Below are 23,815 nucleotides of genomic sequence, written 5' to 3' on the forward strand. Positions count from 1 at the left end.
TGACAAGCAATAATACATTTGGTTAGATACAGTAGGCTTTTAAGACACATAATGTATAATATTTTTATATACTCATAAGATATTAAACCAATGTTTCAAAAGACCTGTAGATAAGCAAATGGTCACCTTTGTGATACAAGTAGAAAGAAAGTATATTTTCATGGGTACATATTTATCTAGTGAGTGATTCTCAGACAGGCAACCCTAGGGTGTCCAAAAAGATTGCATAGGGGAAACCCAAAACCCAACACTGAAAGTTTTGCAGTGAATCAAATCAACAGCCGATAATGCTGTACTATGGTACATTCCACTACCGTTAACTTTTGAACTTCTGAGTAATTTTATTTCTACTAATTATTTAATTAAAAAAAAAGATCTGTGGTCCTTGCTGAGACTGATCTCTTGAAAAACCTAGATAACTGCCACAAAAATAGGGAATTGCTTTGTATGTTTCTACCTACTGTGTACAATATTTAAGGCAATTTTACAAAAAATAATGAAAGTTGTGAAAAATGAAAAGTATTACTTGTGCTTTGTTTCCTAGTTAGTTTCTATAATCAAGTTAGCTTGTTAATTATTCATTGGTTAAACATCACTACTGTATAATAATGTTGCTTATATAATTTTTATACAACTGGGACATCAAACAGTTCCTGGCTTGGATACTTTGTTCATGGTGTCAGATTAATATTGAAATCGATTTATATTTTAATCTGTCGATCTACTCCTTTTTGTGATTATGTGACCTATTATTGTAGTGCAACTGTTGATAATGTCATAATCCTGAGATCATACTGCAGCCAAGGACACAAGTATATGAAAATGAAGGACAGAAGAGCATTTTTGGGGTGAGACACATTTGCATAGTTGAAGACAAAGCAATCACTACACTATTCAAGGGGAAATATTTTGCTATTTCTTTAGAATTGGTCTCCTCTAGGAGGTTTCTCTGGTGCCTTGGTTGTATCTGGTGCCTTGGTTGTGTCAGGTGCCTTGGTTGTATCTGGTGCCTTGGTTGTGTCAGGTGCCTTGGTTGTATCTGGTGCCTTGGTCGTGTCAGGTGCCTTGGTTGTATCTGGTGCCTTGGTCGTGTCAGGTGCCTTGGTTGTATCTGGTGCCTTGGTTGTGTCAGGTGCCTTGGTTGTATCTGGTGCCTTGGTTGTATCTGGTGCCTTGGTTGTGTCAGGTGCCTTGGTTGTGTCAGGTGCCTTGGTTGTACCAGGGGCTTTTGTTGTCTTTGGGGCTTGGGTTGTTTCTGGGGCAGAGGAGCCCTTATCACTCCCACCTCCATTTGGCAAATCTCCCGGTAAGAATGTAGGGACTACCAAAATGGTGGGAAGGGCAGGTGATGGTGCTGGTGCAATTGCACCAGTACCTGGGACTCGGGGAGGACTGGGCGATACTTCATCCTTTGGAACCAAACCCATACCAGCACTAGGAGCAACTCCTTGGGCCACTCCGGTGCCAGTGGAGGGGGCTGAAAGGATGACAAATGGTAACAAAGAACGACCATTTGGCGAAGGAGGAAATATAAATATGGGCTGACGAGAGGACGGAGCAGAAGGCCTGGGGGGTTGTGGTGGAGGAGGAGGGGGAGAAGCAAAAATGTATACGGGAGGGGAAGGCTTGGCAGAAACACTTGGTGACTGATTTGGAGGGGGAAATATAAAAACTGGTTGAGCTTTAGGCGCACCAGAAGCAGAACCTTGAGGCAGCGGTGGGATATAGAAAATTGGTGGCGGACGAGGAGGGGGTGGGACAGGTGCACGGGGAGGGGGAGGGAATACAAAGATAGGGGGGAATCTTCTGGAGCTTGTAGAAGATGCTACCTGTACGGGGGGAGCTGGTTGCACTGGTTGACCTGCAGGAGAGAAGCAAGGAGCTGGAGGTCCAGCAAAGGTTGGGGGCGCTGGTGCCACCTGGTTGGAAACTGTAGGATGAGAGAACCAGAATGGTCGATTCATCCTCAGACGTTGATTACCAGGCACTCTCTGAAAATAAAACATCCTTGCAGGTCTAGTTTTTCTCTGTGGGAAAAATAAACAAGGACAAACATCACGGACAAAATTCTAAAATGATTTTAAAGTCACCTGGCCTGTTTCAACGGAGTGTATTATGAAAACTGCATGCCACTTTCTCATGGACAAAGCCCATGGACACTAAGCAGTGTTCAGTTAGAATAAAGGAATGAAGAAATTCAGAAAGAATAGGAAGGTAAGGTAGGATAGGTCAGAAAGAATGGGAAGAATTATATAGCTAGAATTAGAATATGAATATAATAATAATTCCTCATAAGAATTAGGAAGAGTGTTACTCATTTGCATTTGTACCAGTTTTCACTCGTGTTATACAGTAGTTTGCACAATGCAATGCAAAGAAATGTCAGTTACTTCCTCTGTGATCCTTTTTCTGCAGCCCTCCAATATTCTCATTTCACTTTGTTTCATCCAATGTGTGTGTAGGCCTGGCATCACACCTTCCAGACACCACACACCAATAACATTTATTTGACACAGGGTTTGTCTGGACTCCTAGAATAGAATTGCAGTGGCAACTTCAATCATCTCTATTAATTACAAGTGTATCTCTTCCAAGAACTGGAATAAAATGCCATATATTCCTTTTTGCTCATGGTGTCAAACCATTTGTCAAAAAGCTTGAGTGAACCACAGCAAATGAACAACAGCTCGAACTTATATCATTCTTAATAAAAGTTTTAATTAGTATCTTCAATCAACAACCATAAAGACAATTCTTTCAGTATTTATTTCAGTAAGCAAAACAGTTTTGCTTTTCTGAAAAGAAAAGTTTTCTTTTTAGATTATTTAAATCCATTAAAATTTCTATTATAGCTGTAGCAATCTAGCTTTGCACTTTAATAAACTTATTAAATAAATATTTTTCATTATTTATTAATCAATATTTCTTTCTCATTTTATTAGAATCACCAGTTTAAATTTTTATTAAACAGAATTTTGCATTTACAAAATATTGTATGAATGTATTATTTAATTCCCAAAATATGAATTAATTTAAAGCAGGTTAGATTTTAACAATGCAGTAAAAATAAGTGTTTTCTAACATACACAAATTTAGTTTCAACACATTAATTCTGTTTCATTTTCTAATTGAACTGCAAAGCAGTGTGTATTAGACATTTATAGACATAAAATGAAATCTAAAAATATATATGTAATATTGATATATTAATAAAGGTGTCATTAATAGTATATGTAACATATATCAGGAAATAAATATCTTGTTATTGCATTAATATACGCCATGCATTGTAATATTTGTAAAATATATGGAAAACAATTACTGTATACTTACGTTAGCTGCGCAAACTGCCTCCAGAATACAGAGAAGTAAGATAAAATTCTTCATTTCTGTAGTTTTTATCTACAAATTAAAAAAACTATACTTTATTAACCATTTCATAGGTTACACAAACAATACTGACCATAAAAGTTTACTTATGCTGTATGTGATACTGTTATAAGAAATAACATTACCTTTCATCACATATACTTAGAGGTGAAAAAAATACATATAGTTTTCGTCCCATGCTTATAAAGGCCTTAGGCCTCATATATAAGTTTCAACACATGAAAAACATTTTTTTTTACATTTGCCACAAATGACCTGTAGGTGTTAACCATTGAAAAATGTCTTTGGGTTATAAATTCATTACACAATATAATTATTTTTCTTTGTGATCCTGCAACATGTTGTGACACATTTCACACTCTCCTTGAGTTCTGCAGTGATGTTACCAATGAAATGTATGTAAATTTAGACACAAAGTAGTTGTAATGACTTTAGTCCTTTTGTTAAAAAAACTTAGACACACTGTAGGTGTTCTACATCACAGTTCCACAACTTAATGGTTCTTTAATGTGGCTTAAATCTTTTTGTTTTTTGGTGGTCAGTGCAAGTCTCTAGTGGTATCACATTCCAAATGAATTTTATTCTCCTCACTTGTTGATGCTCTATACACAGACTTTCCACACAATGTGTTTACCATAACACAAAATGCAAAGACAGTGCATCTTGGAAGGTACAGTGAAGCTGGATCATCATGGTGTATTTTCATTTTTCCAAAACTCAAGTTTTTCTAGATCTGCACCTGCTTTTACCTATCCAGTAGTTTCTCTCACTAGTTTCTGTTGCTTTGTACATACAGGGTATTAGTGAAATATATAATAACATTTAAAACGACACAGTGTTATATTTTGGATTCATCACACTTAACTAATTGAGCAAAATGCAACATATTCTAACGTATAAATGAAAAATAACAACAGTAGTATTTCATATCCTTCAAATAGTTCTTAATATGTTAAAACTGGTTCTTATGTCCTGAAGCTTTGTTTTTAGAAGATTTTGTTATAATTAGCCTTTGATCAGTGTGTAATTAAATTCCTTTTTCAACCACAAAGAAACAACTGCCTTTTGTTGGTATTTGGCATTTCAACATGTTTTTATAATACAAAGATCCTTGTGGTTTAGATTTGAGAGATTTATTGATCTCACTGACTTGGACTGAACACTTGACAAAGGCACGTGTCTGTATGAAAGATTTGACAGATCATATCTCTAAATTGCTACTAATAAAAATAAAATGTTTCAGAGAAGCCACAAAATACAAAGGAAAACATATATGTAAAGATATTTAAACTTCAAAATGTATTGATTAATGTACATATATTGTGAGATGTATAGTATTTAAAGCATAGCATAGAATTATATTAGTTGTACATAAAGGAATCATCACCCTTTATCTGAGAGAATTTAACCTGCTAAGAAATTTAATTTTATTAGCAGTTTTTATTTATACTTTTAACCAACAGCAGTTTTTTTTGCAGTTTAAGCCCCAAAATTATAGGTGAGTCAAAGGTCAGAAAGAGAATATTAATGCTTATACAGTATTTACAACCCCAAAGAAACCTACTGTATGTCTAGCTTTCTTAGACACGCATGTTGGCACTTTGTTTCTGAATTTGAATTCTTCCTCCACAGCTCACAGCTGAAAACATAACCACATACGAAAGGTAACAAACCAGAGGAGGCCATACAGCCCATCAAGCCCGTTTGGTAGTTACTAGTTAATGGATTCAAGAATCTTATCCACTGCTTCTTCAAAGAAGCCAGAGTATCAGCCTGAAAGTCCATGTTGATCGCTGTAGCTCAGCATTGTTAGTGTGAGCCTAGATTGTAACACTGGTGAACAGTCACCAGGACCTCCTAATTGTATGGTAGCAGACAACTGGTTGAGTGCCACCAGAGTAGAGTTGGGATTAGTGGATGAGGGTTGTCTTGGCCTTGTGAGCATATGAAGGCAGTGATGTCAATGAAAGATATGCCACATCTCCAATCAGCTCTATCTCTCAAGTACGGGTGCTACAGAGCTCACACCATGTAAAGTGATGAAGGTTTCAGTAGGTGGGCATGTGGGAAGAGGACATCTGTGTCTCTCTTCACTCAAGCAGATATATGAGTTTTTGACAAAGTTCCTAGTTTAATACAACTTGATTCAAATTTGTTTGGGTGTATGAAAAAAAGTAATTTGTAATTAGAAATTTATTTTAAAAGCTATCAGTTCTAAATGTGCATCAATATTAGCAATAATGTATTAACAGATAACTTAATTTTATTTCATAGTTTATACAGATCCATAGGTATATAAATTAACAAGGTCTACAGCGCTTTTTATCAATTCACTGTTTTAAAATAATTAAAATCATACCTAATTAACAGTTTATTATCACTAATGTGTTTGTCAATGCATACTGTACATAAGGAGGCTGTACTGCAGCATTTTTTGTGGTTGCTATTCCAAGAAAATACTAAACCACTGAAAAGTGTTGATGGGTATCTTTTGCAAACTATTGTCAATAACTAAGAATACTGGTATCCAATCAACAAAAACTAGGGAATAATTGTAAATTGTTTAATTGCAAGTAACTGTGGTTATCCACAGAAATGTTGTGCTGTGATGTGTGCTTATTACTTACTAGACATGTTGTAGCTGGATCTGTTTGCAGCAATAAAATCTTTGTGCAAAGATTTTCCAAGAAAATAAGTTTCTAATTGATTCATAATATAGGTTGAAAAGCAGTTCAACCTAAATATCTAAAAAAGGATTTTGAGCATAAAACTTAATATTATTATAACTATCTCTATCAAGCAACAGATTAATACATTTATAACATCAAGGCTTGATTTCTCAAACTCTTTACCTATGGGCCCCTAACTCTGCTCTCAACAAGTTGCAATATGTTCAAAACTCTGCAGCTAGATTATGAATTCACACCAGACCCTGGCAGCATAGCACTACACTTAAGTCTCTACATTGGTTGCCTATAATGTCACATTTTCAATATTAGATCTTGTGGCTGACTTTCAAGGCTCTCAACAATCTGGCTCCATCAAAAATCTCTGAACTCCTCCATGTTTACACTCCCCTACGAAGGCTCTGTTCTGTCGGGGCTGTTCCGCTACTCACTGTCCCCAGGACTAAATCACGGACTGTTGATGACCCTGCCTAATCTGTCACTGCTTCACAGTTATGCAATGATCTTCTTAAGACTCTACAAGAGACAACTTCTTTAACTGTCTTCAACTTAAACTTAAAACTTGCTTTTTCACCAAGGTCTACGTCTTATTGCCAATGTCTATAAAAACCTGTATGCTTGTTTTTTTTTATTCACAATGTACAGTGTTCTAAGGTTTGTAAAGGCGCTTTATAAATAAAAGTTACTATTATTTATTATTATGGTTATTATCATATATAGTCATATAAATATGTGCAGTGAAGAAAGGACCATGAATCTCATGTAGCTAACTTTTCTTAAAAAATGAGACACAAAAATGTATTCCATTAAAATTTGATATACTGTACTATAGTTCTTTCCTTAAATTCCACGGATTAGACAGCAGGCCAAGCACAAGCTAAGAGGGTAAAAACTGTCTTCTCTTATATCTTTAGGCCAGTGGTAGCCCCAGAAAATATAATATATAGGCTTCTGGGCAATTATGCACTCTTCTTTGTGTTAAGAAGTTGAGCCATCGATGGCCAACACCAAATCACAACATTTCTTTGCATTGATTTGTGCAAAACATAGAGTCACATTCATTAAGGCTATTAAAACCATCCATTGCTGGACATCTCACACCTCACTCATCCTGTCTCTGATCTTGTTAACTACGGTACAGAAAGACATAAATTGTAATAGTTGTTTATGCCATTTGTACGTATGATCATAATTTCTAAATGGCATTTCTTCAGGAACTCCAGTTTTTCTCCTTCCTTCCCGAGACATGTTATCTACTGTAGGTTAATTTGTGTCTAAAGCATCAGTGTGTGTGTGTGCCCTGTGATAGACTGGAGTCCCTTCTAGTATATGATCAGCTTGCACCCTGTGCTTCGGGGATAGAGCTCAGCTTGTCAAGACTCCTACCAAGAAAGACCAACTTTCTGAAAGTTGAAGAAAAGATGTTTGCAAATAATTCTTCTCACCTGACTTGTACTTTTTGCTATTTTTTCATGAGAAGATTTTAACTAATTGCTGAAGGAACCTAATCTGCAACTAAATGACAATCTCACATTAACATCCTCTCTGCCTTGAAAGTTTCTGAGTATCTGAAGCATAATTTTGGAAAGCAATACCTGGGATATGGTTAAAGCTAATTTTTGTTGGCTTATTGACCTGAGTGTGGCTTCTGGTGGCTGGGCAAGGGCTACAGGATCCATATTAACAAATTGATTCCCTAGAAAATTGTTAAACTTCAGTGTTTTCAAATGATTTTCTTATTTAGTTATAATATCTATATTAAAATATTTAAATTAAACAACAGTTTCTGCAACTTCTAAACATATTGAAGACAAAATAACAATTCTTTAAAAGTGGATTGATCATGGATCATGGATTAAAACATTTTAAAAGACTGCCAATGCGTGTTATGCAGTCCTGTTAACTTGAATTAATTAAATGTTAATACTAGTTACTACATGTATTATTACATTTAATTTCTATTTGAAAAAAAAACACGCAAAAGAAACACACTTTTGAAAATATTTATGGGTTGTATTTCAGAGTTGTATTTCAAGTATTTTAATACATGTTTCTCAGCTGGTTGTCATCTTGTTTCATTTCATTCAAAAACGGAAATATACAGTAATAATACTGTATATTATAGAACAATACAAATCAACACAGTTCACAATGTTTTCTCGTATATATATATAAAGACAGAGAAATGTGCTTAAGCAGGAGGAGAGGCAATAGAAGCTCTGATGCACAAATTCATACTGCCATATTCAAAAACTGTCCATGTGCTGCCCTTTCAGCTCCTAGAATGTGAAAGCTGCAGGGGTCTTCCTGTGGAGAATAGTCTAACAAATCGACTTGTGATTGGGGAGAAGAGTGTCTTAGGTCCCTTGCCACCTCCATTCCCTCCACCGTTCCCTCCACCATTCCCACCTCCATTCCCTCCTCCATTCCCTCCACCGTTCCCACCTCCGTTCCCTCCACCATTCCCACCTCCATTCCCTGCTCCATTCCCACCTCCATTCCTTCCTCCATTACCTCCACCATTCCCACCTCCATTCCCTCCTCCATAGCCATTTCCTTTACCACTCCCTCCTCCACTGTCACCAACACTATATCCTCTGCCATAAATTGGTGTGTATCCCCCTCCATACCCTGCTCCTCCATATTCAAAACCACCAATTTGCTGAACTTCAAATTCAGAGTCGCCATCTGGGAAAATGAAAATGGGAGGTGGGGGCGCCTGAGGAGCCACGGCAGGCTGTTTAGCTGGGCTGCTGCCAGACATAGCTTGATCTACATTAGAGTCCGTGGGGGACGAGAAGATAAAGATAGAAGGGGGTGGGGCTGGGGCTGGAACTGGAACTGACCCTGCTCCTGGGGATGGACCTCCAGATGACGTTTGCATACCCCCACCTGTAGACCCTAGACTGGGACCTGGGATTATTGGGGCAGGAGGAGGGAATATGAATATCGGAGGAATGGGAGGTGAAGGGGCTGTTGCCACAGAGCCTGTTCCTCCTGCGGCACTTGGAGGTTTAGGTGTTTGGGAAGAAGGTTCTTCTTCAGCTGGAGCTGGAGGGGGAAATATGAAAATGGGTGGACCAGGGGCAGGGGCAGGGCCAGGGGCAGGGGGAGGTGGAGGGGCAGGGAATGGTGCAGGGGCTGTTGGAACAGGTGCTACACCTGCTCCTCCAGCAGCAGGGCCGCTTGGAAAAGCGGGAGGGGATCGTTGTGGAGGAACAGGAGGTGGGAAGATAAACACTGGAGCAGTACCCTGAGGTGGCATTGGTCCTTGATCTTGTTTAGGAGCAGGGCTGGGGCTAAGGTTTTGGGATAAGCCTCCACTCTCTCCATTGGCTGATCCTGCTCCTGCTGGTTGTTCACCAGGTGGGAAAATTAGGATGACTGGAGGTGACGGAGATGGGAGCTGCTGAACAGGGAAAGATGCTGCACCATTTGAAGGACCACGATTGGGTGAGGTAATAATGGGGAAAACAAAAACTGGAGGAGGTGGGAAAGGGCCATAACCATAACCAAGTCTGCCTCCCCCATTCTCTGCCCTAGGAAGACTAGCACTCTCTCCTCTACTGAAACCATTAGGAGGGGCACCACCTGTACCCCTGTCCTGAGGAGGGCCACCATTTCTGGCACCTGGATGTCCAGCTCCAGTTCCTGAAATCCCACTCCCAGCAGCTGGACGCACACCCCCATTAACTGCACTTCCATCACTTCCACCACCTGCACCCCTATTTGCACTATTGCCTCCTGTTCTGCCTCCCCTACGGGCCAGAAGGATGATTGCAGGTGACGGAGCTGGGGGAGGTGCTGGGGCTTTGGGCAGAACTATGATCTGTGGGCCTCTTTGGACTGGTATAGGGGGGGCAGCAAGGGGAGGAGCAGGAGTAGGAGAGAGAGTCTGCCTCGGTGCAGACAGGGGTGCCTGTCCTGCTGATGCTCCTGAGGCAGGGGGCGATATGAAAATCACGGGAGGGATGGCCAGGGTTGGGGCTGGAGGTGGACTAGCAGCAGGGCCTCCAGTGATAATCACTGGGGGAACAGCTGGTGCAGGGGCTTGGGGAGAAGGGGAGGGCCTGGCAAATATGACTGTAGGAGTGGCAGGTCCAGGGGCCTGGGGAGCATGTGGAGGCCCAGCAATTATAATTGGGGGCACTGCTGGTGCAGGAGCTCGGGGAGCAGTGGGGAGCCTGGCGAATATTATTGGAGGCACATCTGGACCAGCAGCTGAGGGAACAGGGGGGGATCCAGATAATATTATTTGTGGGTACAGCCTGACATAAGTGGGGGCTGCATATCCTTCCGACAAAGACTGAGCTCGGTGTTTTTGAGTTTGGCCTCTTCGTTGCGTAAGCTGAAAACAACCAAGGAAAGGTCCATTTCAGAAATTAGTGCACATGGCTGTGATTCAATGATAGAGAAGAAAATGGATCTCTAAAATTAGCTGTAGAAAAAATTACATACCGTATAGATACCACATGCCTTCAACTATATGTATATGTGGGTTGAGCCCTATCTGTTAACTTATGAAGTAATAATATTCAATATATATTCAGAATAACATTACTGTTTTAAATTACCTACTGAACTTTGATATTATATTATGAAACATTAATTCACACCAATTGTATCAGTGTTGTGCACAGTAGTTATGAAATTCCGGGAATTAGATAGATTCAACATTCGTGTTCATGCTTTTCAATAAATCGCTTACATGTTCTATTCAAATAAATGTTACATAACTAATTATCCTTCTAAACAATATTATAATATTATTGTTTTTCATAAAATACAAGTAAACAGAATATTTGATCAAAGAAGTTAAAAACTTTATGATATTGTTATTATTTGATATGTTTATTAAAAATATATTATCTGTTTAAAATGAATATCTTAAAATATTGTAGGCCTCACAGAAATACTTACAAGGGCATTATGAACTGAGCCAAAGAAACACAGGCAGAGAACAGCAAACATGATGGTTTATTGGCAAACCTATAATTAATTAAAATTAAAAGTATTGATATTAAATAATCAACAGGTGGGAAAACCACAATCACATTATTGAAATTAAAGTCATATTTTTAAAACTGCAATTCTGTCTGAATATCTATCTAAAGTTTTAGTTATTGAATTCAATCCAATTAAATAACTATAAAATACAAAAAAATTGCAATGCACAATTTATGTTTAATCATTTAAATAATTTGCTGTTATTTTACCACTGAAAAAGTCCGTTTTTATGTTCAATGTGATCAGAACAATCATAATCAAAATCTAAAATATAGAGTAAACATCTTGTTTTAACAACTATTATCTTTTTACAGTATATGTTCTATAAAATATATATTTTTAAATATATTGTTTATTTTGTATTTTGTATATGTATATTTTTTCTTTATTGCATTTCCATTTATTACATTTAATCTAGTTATGCTGAAAGCAGCAGGGCTGAAACTATTGAAACAAAGCATCTGGGTTGCTTTGACAAATTGAGTGCAATAAGACACAAAATACAGGAAAATGCCAAAAATTTGGCCTTACCTTCTACTGCTGCTTGAAGGTTAATTTTACATTTGAGGAATGTCTAGTGACAATGACAAACAAGTTGCTTGCCGTCTCCTCTCTTCTGATCTGCAAATAGTCAAATAGCTGATGTATTTAAACCATAACAACAAGCCTTAATAACCAATCAATTCCCCTCAGGTTCAAACCTTGGTCTTTAAAAATTTTACTCTTACCCAAAGCATCATTTCTATTTAACCATCTATGATCTAATATTGTGTTTAATTGCAAGAGCCTTAATTTGATCTTGATCTCCATGTTCACCTGAGGGCATCCAGCTACAGAAAAGAATGCTTTTGAAAAGTTATGAAATCATTTCTGTGTATGTACCTGCCTCATGCTATTATTAGATATTAGGCACAGTCATAATATCATGCACCTTTAAATAAACACATTAACTAATTTGTGCTACAAGAAGAGGCAAAGAATACCGAACAAAACTCAATCCTTCCTGTGTATAACCCTGCCCTAGGCTAGGACTGTTAGCCCTTTATCTGCTCATCTATGGACAACATGTGTCATGCTTGTCTTGGGCTGGGTTGCTGTAACGCCCCAATGTCCCTTCGAGATCAATAAAGTCTTATCTATCTATCTAAAGCAGGTTATTGCATTATCTGACCATTCTTAGGTTTTCCGAAATTCTATACTAATTTTCATTCCAATTACAAGTGTGCCGCAGTCGACCAGTCCGCTAGAATGTAATTTGTAATCCTCACTGAGTAAAGACCTAGAAAACAAACACTTAATTCATACTTAGTTCAGGTCATTAAGACTCTAGTATAGAATGAAAGCCAGAAGATCAGAAGATCTTTCCTATTCAGATCACCAAATGATGGACTAAATTGACTTTTTTTTTACTTGAAAGAAACCAGGGATTTAGCTTTAACAAATTTTAAATGACAGTTGTAGTAAGTACATTATTTTGTCAGTGCAACAGTAAAAATCCTTTTCTTTTATTCTCAGCTCCATCAATTGGTTCTTAGCGTATTTGTTCACTGCCAAATTAACCTCTCCATGTAAAGGGAAGTTTCATATTGGAATGTATGTTTTTTATTGCTTTCTTATGCAAAGTTAAAGGTTTTTAAAATAGAGGACCCTTTATTCAGAATTATCATGCCAAAGATAAATATGGTTATGTAATCTGTAAATGTGATTAAAGATGTAACTGGGGCACTTGATGAGAGTCTCTCAAGCTCAGACATAATCAAATAATGTACTCCTCCTGGACAGATACCAGAATCCATCCCAGGACTCTGGAACTGCAGACAGCAGTGCTAATTCCCCCAATAAAGTGATACAGTATGTAGATACCAGTCAGCCTATCTAGTTTCAGCAGAGTGAATTGGGTAGAATCAGGTGATTGTGTAGAATCAGCTCATATGACACAAGGTACTATGATGTTACTCATCTGGGCAAAAGCTATTACCAGCACTATATCAACATTTGCTGTATATACTGTATCTATTTCCACTATATCAAATTTGATATCAAATTCACTATATCAAACTTAACATTGCTATATCAAATTTCTGTGTAAGTCAACACTGTGCAACATGGGCATATTCAAATCCTTAAGGCAGTGAAAAGAAAATGCAAAAATACCCTCATGATCCAGAAATACATAAAAAAGGAAAATCAACATGTGTTGGGAAAACTGGAAAGCAAACACTAGTGACTGTTTTCTTTATGACTTGCTTGTTACATCCACACACATCTGATTCAAAACTTTAGTCTTTGCCTTTTATCTTATCTATTCTGTAGGTGTACAACCCCTCTCACTCTCCCCCTTCCTTTTGTTCTGCCAGACTTTCTGTACCCTCTCTGTATTCCTGCACTTCCAGAACCTGTTCATTCCTCATTCTTTGCCCTTCTTTATAGCAGTGGAATGATGTGCCCACACTGATCAAAACTCTTCAATCCCTGACCACATTTCAGTGCCTGCTTAAGAACATGTGTTTAGACAGCACTTGTGGGCTCTCAGATCTTAGTTGCATTCCTGAGTAACTCAGTAGCATAGTTGCTCTTAGAGTCACTGACTCTCAGGCCGGTAGTGTGGTCTGCTGGTTTTTCCTGTTCACTGTAAACATGGAGGGAGTGACACCAGGCTGCATTCGTTGCTGCACAGTGTCCACATTGTCTGTGTTCTAGGGGCTACTAGCTTGTACCGCCCTTGTTTTTTTATTCTGTAAGCTTGATGTAAGTACATACTGTAATTGTGACTGTTAATTTTGTATGTATTAAAGACATTTCATACCTGTACTGAAAGTCACTTTGGATAAGGGGATATGGTAAGAAAAGGATAACAGCAGCAAATCATTTTTGAAACATTTCTAGACCTAGGTTATCAGATACATCACAATCACTTGTACCATTAACCAAAATATTTTGGTTGATGTAGTTTTGATAAATTTCCAGATCAATATCAGTCATAATCTACTTGTACTTCATATGGTGAAACAAAGACATGAATGTTTGATCTATTGCACAAAACAGAGGAAAAATTAATTCAGCCTACCTTAGCTGAATGAAGAGCGCATAATTACTCATCTTGCATTTTAAGTTCAAAGAGTTATTAGTGATCCCTGCACATTTTCTATTCCAGTTCTTCAAAATCTCAGTCACTTTTAAGAACATAAGCACACTTCAAAGATATTGTGTTAAAAAAAATAAATACATCTTTCTGTATTGTATTATTTTGCTGGTGAGAATAGTTATCAGACTTTTAGGGTTTGGTCATTGCTTGTGTCAACAACAGTACTTAGACTGTAGACTATAGCTTATTAGTTATGCAGTAAAAAATGCACATACAGTAGCTTCTCAAAAAAGCAAAATTGATTGAGCAAACTGCTAGTTAATCTGTAAAAACTGACTTTAGTCATTAAGCAGTTAAATGATGTGACATTTAGGAAGTGGAAGTTACTAGTAGCATTTGACTCTGTGTTTTTTTGTCAAATTGAGCCTGGAAACACCATGACTGTTTGAAAGATGAATGGGGTTTGAACAGTGCATACCAACAACAACCCAGAAGGATTACCAAGGTCATTCTTCTTCATACAGTATACAGTATCTGCAATACTAGCAATTCTATTACTTTTTTCTATGCATTGCATCTTAATGATGTACTGTGTATCAGAGATATCCAATCCTTGTCCTGGAGGGACAGTGCATGAGCACATTTTACTTACAGCTCAGGTCTTAATGAGCTAAAGCAGCTGGTTACTAGTTTAAATGGACCAATTAAACATCTTCAGGTGATGTTTAAAGAAACCGTGAAAACCTGCACACCCACCAACACTCCAGGACCCAGATTAGACACCCCCATCCTACAATATATTCTTTTAACTTTTTGTCATTAGTGGAATTAATGTTGGGTCAGCATTGATTTTTGTTTCAGTGTCTGGCCATAAACAAAAGCATCTTGTTTCACTTACAGTACATTGTTGATTCACTTTAGTTCTTGAATTGCAACATGTAAGCTTGTATTAGATTCAGGAAAGCCTTCATATAATCACTTTAAAATGTTTGTAATGTATAACCAGTACTTTTCTGACCCTTAAACAACAATTGAAATCCTATTGCTGAAAACGTATTTCTATACTTATTACTAATGATAATAAGTTAAAATAATAGTATATAGTATCATGATAAAATGAAATTTTGCAATTAGGTAGAATTTACATTAATATACAATATAAAGAACATGCCATTTTGGCACAAGAACTACCACCACATGTACTGCTGTCAAAAAACTCAGAAGCTATCACTTCTTCTCTTTCAGTAGTAGTGTAAGTAAATAATTTGCACTGTAGTAATATTTTATTGCCAAAGCTTTGTTTCGTGAGTTATGTTTATCATTCACTAGAACTTACTGTTATTGTCTATGAAACCTCTTTTTTCTGTGCAAATCCAAACATGTCCTATGGTAAACCAAATCCAGACTTATGAATAATTGTGAGTTCCTGACAGTGTAATTATAAGGAATGCCACAGAAAAACACACCAAAAGTGATTTAGTATTGTATTCAATAATATTTATAATTTATTTCTACTTCAACTTGCGATCTTTTAATAAACTGGTCTTTTAGTTAAATGAAAATTATAATTTTTTAGATAAAACAGCAGCAATGTTTTGTTTTGTACATATTTATACTTGACGTCATGGCTGATGTGTTGACATTTATGATAGTGAAAGTCTGTTAACTTAAAATATATTTTTTCATAGTTAAGCCTTCATTTACTACAATATGGCAATGTATAATGGAAAGTCTGGTATATTTAACACATACTCTGTATGAGGAATAAATTCTACCTAACTGGATCAGTTCCAACACAAAGGCAAATAACCAGGGGAAATATTGTAATTTACATTTTATTTTTAACACTTCAGAAGACTTTGTTAGCACATACATTAACAAATAAATGTCTTTTACACAAAGCGGTGTCAAAAGAAACAAAAAGGCACAGATTTCCAGCTATGAATCAGCAAATTATTTCATTGCAAGAAAATTTGGTTTAAGCCTGAGTTCCTTGAGAATTATTATATTATCCGAAAAGTTCACATTTCTGCATTTTCTGCATTCAACATACTCTATGTTTTTAATAGTGAGGTAATTACATTTAATAAGGTGATTTTAAATTTAAGAAATAAAATGGAATATATGCATAGACGTTTTCAAGAGTAGCAAAGATAAAAACATTACTTTTGGTGATGTGGAAATACAATTAGTGTCTTCTTTATCAATACTTTTTTTCAAATAGTTATTCATTAAGAAAATATAGAAGAAACATGCATAGGTCTGTGTTTATTGCTGAAGTCACATTATTATGAGTTGGTGTTAAAGTAGGTGAGTACATGAATATGTTGAAAATCACTTTCCTGTGGCTCTCTCAATGGTCTTTTATCACTTTACTTATCCCTTTTGCACTATTGTGCTTCTGGGTGATCTGCTTCCCTGACTGGACCTTTGCACATTGGGTCTGTAGGAAGATGACTGTCCCACACTTCCTCTCCTGTCACTGCTGGTAGATTTGGGAGCTTTCTGGAAGCCGATGGGGATAACATCGTATCCACCATTTACTGGTTGTCCTTTGCCATCAGGGATAATGAAGATAGTAGGACTGGAGGGATCAGCTGGAGGAGAAGGGGGATAAGGACCTTGTCCGGCTGAATCATCAGCGATGGGGAAGATGAAAACTGGGGGAGCTACAGGCCCGTATCCACCCCCAGCACCTCCAAATCCGCCACCTCCCCCATTGCCTCCTCCCCCACCCCCGTATCCACCAGCTCCTCCACCATTTCTCCCACCCCCATATCCTCCTCCCCCATTCCCATATCCTCCACCTCCTCCACTCCCATATCCGCCAGATCCTCCACCATTTCTGCCACCTCCACTTCCTCCACCCCCATTTCCACCTCCACCAGGACCTGCACCATTTCTCCCACCTCCATTTAACCCACTCAAATATCCACCCCCACCACCACCTCCCCCATTGCCCCCACCCCCATTTCCTCCCCCATATCCTACTCCATTCATATATCCACCAGCTCCTCCACCGTTTCTCCCACCCCCATTCCCATTTCCTCCACCCCCTTTTCCTCCACCCCCACCCCCACCGCCATTGCCATTGTCTCCCCGCCCACCCCCTCCGTTTCCTCCATCTCCGAACACAAGTCCTCCATCCTCTCCAAAGTAGATGTCATCACCCACCCCTGGCATAAAGATGACCGGTGGGGAGGGTTGTGGAGCAGGATCTGGAGGACTGGAAATGATTATGATGGGTGGTTGAAATGGGTCTTGAGGTCCGGGGCCTGGCTTTGGAGCTGGGCCTGGTGATGGTCCAGGTGCCGGGCCTGGTCCTGGGCCTGGTGCTGGGCCTGGGCCTGGTGCTGGGCCTGGTGCTGGGCCTGGGCCTGGGCCAGAACTAGGATCTTCTGAGTCACCAAACCCTGGCAAGACAATAATGGGGGGTAGGACTGGGAACTGGGGTGGTGGGGCAGGGGGAGAGCGGACAATAATGGGTGGCAGTGGGGGAGCAGGCGCAGGGGCAGGTGGAGGTGCAGGAACAATGATGGGAGGCAGTGGGGGTGCTGGAGGAGGCGGTGGCGGATGGGCAGGTGGGCGAACAATAATGGGAGGAAGAGGAGGACCTGGTGGAGGCGAAGGGGCTGGAGGGCGAATGATGATGGGTGGCAGAGGAGGACCTGGTGGAGGCGAAGGGGCTGGAGGGCGAATGATGATGGGTGGCAGAGGAGGACCTGGTGGAGGCGAAGGGGCTGGAGGGCGAATGATGATGGGTGGCAGAGGAGGAAAGGGAGGAGGGTGAGGGGCAGGAGCAGGAACAATAATGGGGGGCAGCTGGGGAACTGGAGGAGGAGGGGCAGGAGCGCGAATGATGATGGGGGGCAGCCGGGGTGCTGGTGGAGGAGGGGCAGGTGGGGAAATGATAATGGGAGGTAGCCGGGGAGGAGGGGGGGGAGGGGCAGGCTGGCGAATTATGATGGGAGGAAAGCGGGGAGCAGGCGGTGGAGGAGGGATGGGAGGGCGGACTATAAGTGGGGGTACAGGAGCGTGACCAAGAGCAGAAGCTTGTGACCTGTAGACTGGATATCGGACAGGGTAGGGAAAAGCACTTCGGACAGGCTTTGCCAACCTTCCTTGTGCAAATCCTCCCATAGACTGCAAATAAAACACATGGAAAAACAAGATTAATTCTGCTGCTAATCAGTTGTGATCCACAAGTTCTTTGCTCCCTGTTATGAAAAAGAATGGTCATTGTGCAGTACAGTTTGTCAAGATTTAGCTGTGGAAACAGGAGAGTTGCATCCTTACAGAATTTTAGAAAGAAATTCATAATAATCATGCATGGATAAAACAGAAATAAATAACAAATATGCATCAAATTAATCAAAGTTCTTTCATCACTTGGTGATTAATCATTTTCAGCTTGAGCTAACAAGTAAATATGGATTGGAGACCCCAGAAAATATGTTGGCTTAAGAACCACGTCATGGGCCTAGTTATGCAAATAACTTTATACTGTGTCTCACACTTTTAATAGGAGGGCAAGTTCATTTATTGACAAAACAACTGTTTTTATATAGTTGGTCATTCAGATAAATGTAATCCTAAATTAATCAAAATATTTTCAGATAGTACTTAACCTCAGACAAATCTATACTATAGTCTCTTGAGGCACTATTTTAACAGTGAGCAGGGTTATTGCATATTTTTGTGAAATGGAATTTCAGGAGGGATGAAGGCAACCAAGTTATTTTCTAAAGCCAACAGTTTTAAATCATAATATTTCCCAACGGTAGTTCTCCAAAACTGTAGATATCACACAAATCCATCTCTTTCTATATTTCGTCTCCTGCATCCTCTACCCCATCTCCACCTGTGCAGCTGCCCCTTGGTCAATCCTCTGCAGGGGTCCAAGCCTCCTCGTCCTGTGGCTGGCCCTTAGCCAAGATGGTTAAGCCAATCCCATACCTAAATACTCAATAAAGAATCTCAAGCATCTGATTCTTGGGTGTTGTTATTCCTTGTAGAACATAATTACATCAGCTATAACAGGCAAAAAGTAATCTAAATAAAATTGCAGCATTGTGCATCCTTGCTGAACTGTAAGAAATTAGATGGCATGCCCAAAATATGCATCCATAAGAAAATAAGAAAGATTTCAATTGAAAGGAGGCCACACGGCCTGTCTGACTCATTTGGTTGCCAGTAGCTAACTGATCTGAAGGACTCATCCAGCTGTTTCTTGAAGGAAGACAAGATATCAAGACATCAGTTAAAGGTGGGACTTCACCCTGGATGGTTGAATGGGCACCATTCCATTGCAGGGCGCAGACAGGGACAATTTAGAAACACGTGTTAACTTTGTCAGAATGTCTCTGGGAGGTGGTGCAAGCCTATGTTCTTGGAGAAACTCATGCTAACATAGGTAAAACATGCAAAACCCATACAGAAGACACCCTAGTTCTGGAATCGAACCCAGGACCCAGCTCTAATCATCAACTATTTTCCCACCTCATATGCCTAATGTGTCCAAAACAATGTTGAAAGAGACAGCTGCAATGCAATGGTTTTTAACACTAAGTTAAAATGTCAGTATGTTTTGCCAGAATAATCAAAATATCCTCAATGAAAGTTACAAAAGTCTTTAGATGGTTATGCTGTAGTTTTTATTGTAAAACTGCATTTTTGATTTTGACACACAAGTTAAACGCACTTAGAAAACACTGAAATCCCATTTTATTTTTTTAACTTTGTAACATATGTACAGTATGTACTGCAATATTTTAAATAAGATCATGATACTTCAACAACTTTCCAATGTGTTTGGTGTAGGTCTATCTTAGTCGAGAGAATTTAATTTCAGAGCAAATATTGAAGTTGCCAAAATTGAACTCATACAAAAAAAAAGTTTAATGCCATCTTAAAAAGGAGTAATGGATCCGAGACCTGGATTTTGATGCATGTACTCTATTCCATAAAAATGATTTGATTTATTATACTGATTTATATTTTGCAAATTTTGGTTACTTAAAAAAACTTTCAATTGATTGGGATCTAATAATTATTGTGACATCCAGAACATCACCCTTAAAAAACACTTCTAAGTTTGTTAAGTTATGAATTGGTTATATTTCCATCATATGCATTTGTACTGTATATGTATTGTAACATTACAAAGATGCACATTTATTTTGCTCTGTTTAATACAGTATTTTAAAAGAACAATTGTTAATCCCTTGTTTGACCTATAAATAAAAATCTAATTGTATCTTCTTACTTTAATAAGGAGTTAGTTATTCTTATTCTTACCTCAAAGCTTGAAGATCTAGCTTTACGAGAATGTTTCTCAGAGACCTAAAATCAACAACCAACAATTAATAACAGTAGATAAAGTGAGAATCATCATATCAAACGTGTCTCCTCAAAGTAATATTCAGGTAAACTGTAATCCTTACTTACAGGAACAGAGTTGCTGAAGCTCACCAGGAACAAAAAAGTGAGCACGAGCGACTTCATTTTGAAGCCACTTCCTAAAACAAAACATTGGTAAATCATTGCAGCATTAAAAATGAACAAGTCATAAGCTCTGCATGGACATTCCACTCCTTTTTCTAAAGAGGGAGCAAGGATGAACGACTTTACCTCTTTCAGGATGCTCCATTGCTGGCAGTGCCTGATTTGGCAGACCCTTAAAGTATTGACAGCATGATCCGTGTCTCAGTTGAAACTCCTGCAGGTCTCTGCTCCAATCCTGTCACTGCTGTTTAAATATGATCTTAATTGCGCGCTAACCAATCAGCAGTAAAGGAGAAACCTCTATGAATTTAATGGGGGCTTTTACACCAAATAAGCATGCAAGCACATTTTTTTTCAGACACAACTATGATGTAATAACCCAGTTATTTGCTGAAAAGAAAAGAAAACTAAAAATCTACGCATGTACAGTACATTTTGGCATGCTGTTCGATGATTCACGTTTACAAGTTATGGTTTGTCAGTTTCTCAATAAGCAAAACATCTTTGTGAGCCAAATCAGTAAAAATGTCAATATTTGATCTTTGGTGACAATATCAAGGTGGTAATTGTCCGTATCTTTTCCTTTTGTGCTCTCTGGCATCTTCTTCTTTTTTGTCCACATGCTCAAAGAAAAACAATTAAAAGAATACTTTATTAGAGGCTATATTTATAGGTGAATATTATATAAACCAGAAATAAAATATGTATAAAAAACAGACAATATTCTGCATATATTCATTACTATTCATGTGTACCTGCAGTAATACCTTTTGTGCATAAGGAATGACCAGATTGGGTGTGTTTGCAACATACATTGGGCAAACTCAGCAGAAACCCAACACAAATTAGAGGCATCTTTTAATATTTTTTAATTACAAAGGAGGAACTAAAGGTTGATTATGCAGATACAAATATAGGAACGGGAGTTTTATGTGTATGTTTAATAAAACACTGTTGTTAAATTGACTTTTGACTTCACCACAGCAAAATCATTCAGGTGTCTTTAATAATTCCTTGTAGAATTTAATTGGTCTGAGAGAGGTGGTTATGCTAATAAGTAGTCATTTAAAGTAATTATTTTTTGCTGACTGTAGATTTAGATGATTCGCAAATATAGATATGTTAAAAGAAGCAGATGTCATAGCACAACATAATTATGCTTTGTAGAACAGTATTTGCTTTAGATAGAGATAATCTTCACAGACCACGAAATTGAAATAATCCTTCTAAAAATGAAATAATTTCTAAATGCGTTTTTCATTTCTTCAAGGCATACAGTTTACTACAGTATGCTGAATTTCAAAACTGCAAGACATGCTGTATAGTTTCTATATGAATGTTAGTAAACGTGCACTTTTTCTTTGCATAGTAATTGTTTATAATGAAAGCATGTGCAAGCAAATCCTAAAACGACATGCCTTTCCAAACATCGTAAAACAGATGTAAACAGAATCAATTGAAGAGACAAAGGATGGCATTTTCGTTGTTTTTAACTGCACGCTTTAAACATATGCCTAAGTAATGAATACAATGTGTATATGTCTATTGTTATTTTGTTTACCTCTTTGATTTTTGTCAAGTATTTCAGCAGAAGAATGGACTCAGTGCTGGATAGGTATAATTTCCTTCTAAAATAAACACTTGAGCACCTAGGATTATGGAAACACTTGCACGTAATCCAGACATGTGTCATTTAATTGTCTTACATAATGGAATATAAGGCAAGCAGTGTACACTTAATTATATGTGGTACATAGAAGTAAAAAACAGACTTGGGTTATAGCTGATATAAGTTGTGACCTTTGCAATGACTTTATTTTTTTCTTCTAGCATTCAAATTCTCTTTCAGAGATCAAAGTTTTCACTTTCCAATATACAATAAATACATGTAAGTTTTATACAGTACAGTAAAGAAAATGTTACATACAGTAGTTGTCATAATTATAAGAAAAACACAATAATCATTCATGCAGTTGCTGTTTTATTACACATTTTACTCATTATTCGTACTACTAAATGTACTACTTTTTAGTTTAATGAGATTTTGTAGTTGTTTGCATACATGTCTATAGAAACAATACAACACTTGAAAAAACTTTTATAACGCTGAGACAAAAATATTATTTCACCACATATTTGATTTAGTTATTGTTTTCATCTTGTTTGCATACTTTTACATGAAACCAAATTTTGTTGGCATTGAGTGCAATGAGTTTTTAGCCTTTGTCCTTTTTAGAATCGTTCCCTGCTGCATGGAATTTGAAATGTTTTCAGAATGTTGAGCTTCTTAGGTACCCAGTCTTCCGTCAGGATCATCCACGATATCCGGGTCAGGAAATCTCAATGGACAATCCACCTGCTTTGTCTTTTTACTCTGCTGTACTTGTCATGACTGTGTGCTTGGACTTTAGCTGTCCTGAGATGTTAAGCTTTTGTTTATAATTATATCTTTAGTACATACTATAGTATTGTTTTTATTGTCAAGTGTTTTTTTTAGTCAGTAAAATATCTTTGTTTCTTGCTGCTGTTAGTGAACAACACTTTAGCAGGGTTTGGTTTTCAGCTAAAGAGCAGCATTTCTTCCATGCCTAAAGGCTCATATAAACCACACGAGCCCATATAAAGTACAGCTATAGTATCTACAGATCTGGATGAATATGCTCCAGATCCAAATATTAATCTGGATTAATTCTCGAATTAATAATTCCCAGTGTAACACATCTTCTGACAACCTGTCAAATCTGAAATTCTACACAGTGTTACAAGTCTCAGAAGAAAATCAAAACAAGCCTAACACCTTTCAAAGTTAGGAGAGGCCTCTCCCTTTTCCCTGTATTTGAAATTTGTATTCTGCTTTGGAAAAAAAAGTTCAATGTTATTTAACGAATAACACCATTCTAGCATAGAGTTATAAAGCTTGTCTTTGTGTATTGTTTGGGCTTTATTGTGTATATAAAAGTAAAAAAAAACAGTATTTCATATTAACATAGTCCATGTTAGAGGTGGCATGAGAAACATGAGATGTGTCACAAAACATGAGAGAAAAACTTAATCACTTAACATCTTAATGAGACTGAACAGCGTTATTTTGCATTTTTGTCTGTATATGTCACAGTTGTTGCATCTGCTGGTTTCAATTGAA

At 37.9% G+C, this 23,815-nt stretch overlaps 3 protein-coding genes across 3 annotated transcripts; all 3 read right to left on the minus strand.

Moving 5' to 3' along the window:
• Positions 1–920: 920 nt before the first annotated feature.
• Positions 921–3,387, minus strand: LOC148838072 (uncharacterized). Its single transcript, XM_088910614.1, has 2 exons — positions 3,334–3,387; positions 921–2,027 (listed from the first exon to the last, which is right to left on the minus strand). The coding sequence occupies exons 1-2, from the start codon at positions 3,385–3,387 to the stop codon at positions 921–923; spliced, it is 1,161 nt and encodes a 386-aa protein (XP_088766740.1).
• Positions 3,388–8,096: 4,709 nt separating this feature from the next.
• Positions 8,097–11,048, minus strand: LOC148838073 (uncharacterized). Its single transcript, XM_088910613.1, has 2 exons — positions 10,998–11,048; positions 8,097–10,425 (listed from the first exon to the last, which is right to left on the minus strand). The coding sequence occupies exons 1-2, from the start codon at positions 11,046–11,048 to the stop codon at positions 8,350–8,352; spliced, it is 2,127 nt and encodes a 708-aa protein (XP_088766739.1). The 3' UTR covers positions 8,097–8,349.
• A 4,939-nt stretch (positions 11,049–15,987) lies between these two features.
• LOC148838074 (uncharacterized) lies at positions 15,988–20,871 on the minus strand. Its single transcript, XM_088910610.1, has 5 exons — positions 20,800–20,871; positions 20,617–20,687; positions 20,467–20,511; positions 17,783–18,312; positions 15,988–17,668 (listed from the first exon to the last, which is right to left on the minus strand). Exons 1-5 carry the CDS (start codon positions 20,816–20,818, stop codon positions 16,546–16,548), a joined length of 1,788 nt encoding a protein of 595 aa, XP_088766736.1. The 5' UTR covers positions 20,819–20,871; the 3' UTR covers positions 15,988–16,545.
• Positions 20,872–23,815: the final 2,944 nt, after the last annotated feature.

This window comes from Atractosteus spatula, chromosome 3 (genome assembly GCF_055471065.1).
Source record: "Atractosteus spatula isolate fAtrSpa1 chromosome 3, fAtrSpa1.hap1, whole genome shotgun sequence".
NCBI classification, from domain to species: Eukaryota; Metazoa; Chordata; class Actinopteri; order Semionotiformes; family Lepisosteidae; genus Atractosteus; species Atractosteus spatula.